Here is a 6,679-nt window from a genome sequence, read left to right as displayed (position 1 = left end):
AGAGCCGCACCCCATGTCCACCATGTTAACCCTTGTGAGGGCCAGCCAAGGATCCTATAACAAGAGGGAAGTTACAAAGAACTACAATCTGATAGAACAACTACAAGGTAGATTCACAACACGATAAGCAACAGAAATACAAGATTCCACCACCTTTACGTCCTATAATAGCCAGTATAGGCTCCTATAGTGAAATGTACGTGCATGGGTGGATGAAGTATTGCGGCCTCTGGTCCATAGGGTTGCGGGCTATATCAAGGATTCCTATTGGGGTGCGGTTGACTCTTGGCTGTCGTGCGATGTAAATTCGCTGTATTGCAGTATTCTACATCACTGGGCAATGACGTCACTTTCTTACCGTCCATATCGTTACAGCTCATATACTCCAGAGTTATGTGAATACATCACACAAGTCATTGATTTTTTCTTGGGACACAATTATTTTATGTTCGATTCTGATTTTTTTTCTGCGTCGCGCCCGTGAGCTCCCCCTTCTCCCCAGTCATTAGCTCATTTGTTTCTGTCCTGATGGGAGGAGTCCTATATTTTTGTGGAGTCCTATATTTTTATTGAGACGAACCCTTATTTTCCTTGTTTGCATTGGTATGGGCGCTACATCGCTGACCTATTGACCATCCGGAGGGGCGATGTAGCGCCTATACCAATGTATTTGGATGATATCATCACCAATAATCTAAAGCTCAGTTTTACACACAGTCACGACCAACAAACCATTTGTTTTCTTGACATACGTCTTACTGGTAATCGCACGACGGCCAAGGTCCAAACCTCTTTATATCATAAACCAACATTGGGCCAGTAGCTGCCACCCGAGACTATCCAGTCTATAGCGGTGGGAGAACGGTTACGTACTAAACGCACTTGTTCCGATGGAAAAGATTACGCTATACAATCAAAGCCTAAAATAAAGTAAAGGAGGTTTATCCTTCTCGGATACTCAGGAGAGCAGAGAATATTGCAAATAACAGGGATCGTAAAATTCTATTCGGTAACAAGGACCTGCCAAAATCAGCAAAAATAAGAATCTCCTTAGTCACTCCGCTGCAGTCTGCAGTAAGTGTCCGCACAACCTTCTATTATTACTAGGGGGGCGTTTTTTCCTGTTTTTGGTGTTTGTCCTGCTTCTCGTGCGCGACCTCGGAGCGCCGATCCTTGTCTCCATTTTTTCTTCCGCTTACCTCCCCGGTTTTGCGCTGCCACTCTCACCAAGAATCATCTACCATATAACTGCATCTTTGGGTGTTGTGACCCCATCAGGTGAGAGGCCAACTGCTCGTTTTTTACTCTTCTAGTAGTGTCTACTACACTTAGCGCGCTCGGTGTCTCCCTTTGTCTTCTTAGTGTCTGGAGTTTGAGTTCCTCCCGTTTTCTTCCTGGCTTTGTGTGTGTTTAGAGGACAGATATTCTGCATCTTATTTATTCTGCCTTTCTGCAGCTTCCTTTTATAACATTACTGTTCTTCTTTGCAGCACCTGAGATGGCTCTGTTGTTCCCAATACTCCTGGCCTTGTTGGCCTCCGTTCTTGGAGGCCTCTACATGTTGGGGATGTTCCGGAAGAGAAGACCCAATGAGCCCCCTCTGGACAAAGGAACCATCCCATGGTTGGGATATGCTCTGGACTTCAGGAGAAGCTCTGCAGACTTTTTGAAGAAGATGCAGAAAAAACATGGAGACATCTTCACCGTCCAAATCGGAGGCTACTACTTCACCTTTGTCACTGACCCTCTATCGTTCGGTCCCATCGTGAAGGAGGCCAGGGCCAAGTTGGACTTTGAGCAGTTTGCTACGGAGCTAGTTGCCCGAGTGTTCGGTTACCATTCTGGAACCAACGATCACAAGATGCTGGAGAAGGCAAGTACAAAGCATCTCATGGGGGATGGTTTGGTGCTCATGACCCAAGCCATGATGGAGAACCTTCAGAACCTGATGCTTCACAGCGTCGGCTCTGAAAATGGTGAGAGAAAGTGGCAACAGGACGGACTATTCAACTACAGCTACAACATCGTCTTCCGGGCCGGTTATCTCGCCCTCTTCGGAAATGAGTCAGCTAAAAGTCAAGGAAGCCTAGAAAAAGCCAAGAAGTTTGACAGAGACCACTCGGATGAGCTGTTTGTTGAGTTTAGAAAGTACGATAAACTGTTCCCACGTCTGGCCTATGCCGTCCTCCCACCGAAAGACAAGCTGGAGGCCGAGAGGCTGAAGAGGCTTTTCTGGAACATGTTGTCCATAAAGAGGACACTACAGAAAGAGAACATCAGCGGGTGGATTACAGACCAGTTCCAGTATAGAGCAGAGAATGGGATGCCAGAACATATGATGGACAGATTCATGTTCCTGCTCCTGTGGGCCTCTCAGGGCAATACCGGCCCCGCTTGTTTCTGGCTCCTCCTCTACTTAATGAAGCACCCAGAAGCTATGGAGGCCGTCCGTGGAGAAGTTGAAAAAGTTCTCAAGGAAACCGGACAAGAGGTAAAAGCAGGAGGTGCCCTTCTCAATCTCACCAGAGACATGCTGCTGAAGACGCCCATCCTGGACAGCGCCGTAGAAGAGACCTTGAGGCTGACCGCTGCCCCGGTGCTGATCAGAGCCGTCAAGGAGGACATGAATCTCAAAATGGCAAATGGAAAAGAATATGGCATTCGCAAAGGAGACCGTGTTGCCCTTTTCCCATACACCGCCGTTCAGATGGATCCAGAAGTTCATCCAGAACCGGAGAAGTTCAAATACAACCGATTCCTGAATGAAGACGGAACCAAAAAGACTGAATTCTACAAGGGCGGGAAGCGGCTGAAGTTCTTCACCATGCCTTGGGGGGCCGGCACCACCATATGTCCTGGCCGCTTTTTTGCCGTCAATGAACTCAAGCAGTTTGTCTTCCTGATGCTGAGCTACTTTGAGTTTGAGCTGGTCAATCCTGAAGAAGAGATTCCGGGCATCGATCCAAACCGCTGGGGATTTGGTACCATGCAGCCCACCTATGACGTCCAGTTCAGATATCGCTTACGGTATTAACTGCAGGAGCGCAGGTGACGAGATCTACCACAACGAGCCCCTGCTGATGATTCCAGTATCGCCCACAAATCCCTAGAGGGTGAGGGCTTCAGGAGGCTTCTCTTCTGCAGAAGTGACCTCTCTGAGCAATGGGTTGACTGACTTTATCATATTTATTGGGTGTGACATTTATAGATCTCCTCACAATGACTAACATGATGAGTTTGAGCTCTAGCACCACCACCGACAGCAACACTACCCTGCGGCTGGTCTATAAGCCCCTCCGGGTGCCCCATTGTCCGAGGTGGCCTGTTCCAGAATCATGAAGGGGATATTATTTCAGGAGACTCACAGAACATTATAAGGCATCATACTGAGTCCCTAGATCTAAGTGATAGGGAACTGTAGGGACTCCATCTGACGCTGTCCCGGCTCCACCCAAAACACTTCACAATACGTCTTCTTCCTATACACGGGTATGACGGGTAAGTTGTCACAGCCACACCCACATTGCTCAGTAACACCCCCCTCTGTCATGATCCTTCCTCTTCAAGTTTTGTTATAGTACTTATGGCCAATCCTACACATCATAGTATTACTGGAGCAGCGCCCCCGGTGGCCACATATCTTCACAAGTGCCTTGCAGTACACGGAAAATACTTGAGATTGTTGTATAGCAGATATTGTGTTTATAGGGGACCTCCTGCCACATGACAGGTGGAGGTGAGAAGATCCCATTCATGGAGGGGTTGAGTTCGGACCATGGGGTGGCGTCCTCCATAAGTCTGATGGTGGGGTTGGATCTTACAGAAGACATTGATGAGACCTTCTGACCTCATGATGGTGGAGTGCCCCTTTATAGATAATCTTTCTGTTTTTGCTTCTTTTCTTCCTCCACCTCTCCGTGAGCAAAGAGATGTGATTATAATTGTGTGTAATAAACCTGATTTTAATGAAGTTTTGGGGTCTCTTTGGGTCGGCAGAGTCATTTCATTACCATTAGAGGGCAGAGCCATGTCATTATCAGGTGGGGTCGGCAGAGTCATTTCATTACCATTAGAGGGCAGAGCCGTGTTATTATCAGGTGGGGTCAGCAGAGTCATTTCATTACCATTAGAGGGCAGAGCCGTGTCATTATCAGGTGGGGTCGGCAGAGTCATTTCATTACCATTAGAGGGCAGAGCCATGTTATTATCAGGTGGGGTCGGCAGAGTCATTTCATTACCATTAGAGGGCATAGCCATGTCATTATCAGGTGGGGTCGGCAGAGTCATTTCATTACCATTAGAGGGCAGAGCCGTGTTATTATCAGGTGGGGTCAGCAGAGTCATTTCATTACCATTAGAGGGCAGAGCCATGTCATTATCAGGTGGGGTCGGCAGAGTCATTTCATTACCATTAGAGGGCAGAGTCGTGTCATTATCAGGTGGGGTCAGCAGAGTCATTTCATTACCATTAGAGGGCAGAGCCGTGTCATTATCAGGTGGGGTCGGCAGAGTCATTTCATTACCGTTAGAGGGCAGAGCCATGTCATTATCAGGTGGGGTCGGCAGAGTCATTTCATTACCATTAGAGGGCAGAGTCGTGTCATTATCAGGTGGGGTCGGCAGAGTCATTTCATTACCATTAGAGGGCAGAGCCGTGTCATTATCAGGTGGGGTCGGCAGAGTCATTTCATTACCGTTAGAGGGCAGAGCCGTGTCATTATCAGGTGGGGTCAGCAGAGTCATTTCATTACCATTAGAGGGCAGAGCCGTGTCATTATCAGGTGGGGTCGGCAGAGTCATTTCATTACCGTTAGAGGGCAGAGCCGTGTCATTATCAGGTGGGGTCGGCAGAGTCATTTCATTACCGTTAGAGGGCAGAGCCGTGTCATTATCAGGTGGGGTCAGCAGAGTCATTTCATTGCCATTAGAGGGAAGAGTCATGTCATTATCAGGTGGGGTCTGCAGAGTCATTTCATTGCCATTAGTGGGCAGAGCCCTCTCATTTTTAGGTAGGGTCAGCACAGTCATTTTATTAACATTATAGAGAGTGGTCAGTATCTTTAGAAGCCAGATCAGGCAGTCGAAGTTTATCATGAACGCTGATTGTACTGCTGCACTGAGGCTGCTGGGGACCAGCACAGACAATATAGGGGTAGGAAGAAATTAGAGAGTGTAGAGAGCTGGGTCTGGGACTTGAGGAAGATGGAGGATGTAGCATAGGATCGGTATTGTAGTGGTAATGAAGTTGATAACACCAAAGCTGTTCAAGACCAACGAAGACAAGTTCAGGGCAGAGACCCAAACCGGCCCCTTGCTGAGCATAGCAGGATGCTTTATTGCCTATGTACGGATATAATGTATCATCATCCAAAATGGCGAGTATTGGATCACCGTGTGTCTTCTAAAGGCAAAATGGAGGAATGTTTTCTGCCTTTGTAACCGAGTCAAAATTGGTCCATTACAAAGAGACTTCTGTATCCAGCTCACGCCAAGGAGACAGCAGCCACATTCCCCAACCTGGGCCAGCACTACTGCTACAAGCCAGCGGCAACCAATATAGGTCAGAGAACCGGATAAACCATGGCTAACGGCTAGCCCGATGCAGAGATCCAAATGGAGAGGCACAAGTCTCGCCTGGACTGTATCATCACTCCAGCAGGGCCCTGAGGCTCAGTCCTGATTGGGCAATAGCAGGAACTGTATATGTACCAAAAAAAGGGAGTAGGGAAGATAAGAAAAGCGAGTGTCCATACGCACGATATACAGTCCTATGAAAAAGTTTGGGCACCCCTATTAATCTTAATCATTTTTTGTTCTAAATATTTTGGTGTTTGCAGCAGCCATTTCAGTTTGATATATCTAATAACTGATGGACACAGTAATATTTCAGGATTGAAATGAGGTTTATTGTACTAACAGAAAATGTGCAATATGCATTAAACCAAAATTTGACCGGTGCAAAAGTATGGGCACCCTTATCATTTTATTGATTTGAATTCCCCTAACTACTTTTTACTGACTTACTGAAGCACAAAATTGGTTTTGTAACCTCAGTGAGCTTTGAACTTCATAGCCAGGTGTATCCAATCATAAGAAAAGGTATTTAAGGTGGCCAATTGCAAGTTGATCTCCTATTTGAATCTCCTCTGAAGAGTGGCATCATGGGCTACTCAAAACAACTCTCAAATGATCTGAAAACAAAGATTGTTCAACATAGTTGTTCAGGGGAAGGATACAAAAAGCTGTCTCAGAGATTTAACCTGTCAGTTTCCACTGTGAGGAACATAGTAAGGAAATGGAAGAGCACAGGGACAGTTCTTGTTAAGCCCAGAAGTGGCAGGCCAAGAAAAATATCAGAAAGGCAGAGAAGAAGAATGGTGAGAACAGTCAAGGACAATCCACAGACACCTCCAAAGAGCTGCAGCATCATCTTGCTGCAGATGGTGTCACTGTGCATCGGTCAACTATACAGCGCACTTTGCACAAATAGAAGCTGTATGGGAGAGTGATGAGAAAGAAGCCGTTTCTGCACGTACGCCACAAATAGAGTTGCCTGAGGTATGAAAAAGCACATTTGGACAAGCCAGCTTCATATTGGAAACAAAAATTGAGTTGTTTGGTTATAAAAAAAGGCGTTATGCATGGCGTCCAAAAAGAAACAGCATTCCAAGAAAAACAC

At 46.6% G+C, this 6,679-nt stretch overlaps 1 protein-coding gene across 1 annotated transcript; it reads left to right on the top strand.

Moving 5' to 3' along the window:
• The first annotated feature begins 1,498 nt into the window (after nucleotides 1–1,498).
• Nucleotides 1,499–3,939, top strand: CYP8B1 (cytochrome P450 family 8 subfamily B member 1). Its single transcript, XM_075271875.1, has one exon. It carries the CDS (start codon nucleotides 1,499–1,501, stop codon nucleotides 3,032–3,034), a length of 1,536 nt encoding a protein of 511 aa, XP_075127976.1. The 3' UTR covers nucleotides 3,035–3,939.
• Nucleotides 3,940–6,679: the final 2,740 nt, after the last annotated feature.

Source organism: Leptodactylus fuscus, chromosome 4 (genome assembly GCF_031893055.1).
Source record: "Leptodactylus fuscus isolate aLepFus1 chromosome 4, aLepFus1.hap2, whole genome shotgun sequence".
Taxonomy (NCBI): domain Eukaryota; kingdom Metazoa; phylum Chordata; class Amphibia; order Anura; family Leptodactylidae; genus Leptodactylus; species Leptodactylus fuscus.
Note: the sequence above shows the minus strand (reverse complement) of the source record. Positions and strands in the feature narration are given on the sequence as shown.

Coding starts and splice junctions, on each gene's coding strand:
- CYP8B1 (XM_075271875.1), top strand. CDS start 1,499: ATGGCTCTGTTGTTCCCAATACTCCTGGCCTTGTTGGCCTCCGTTCTT.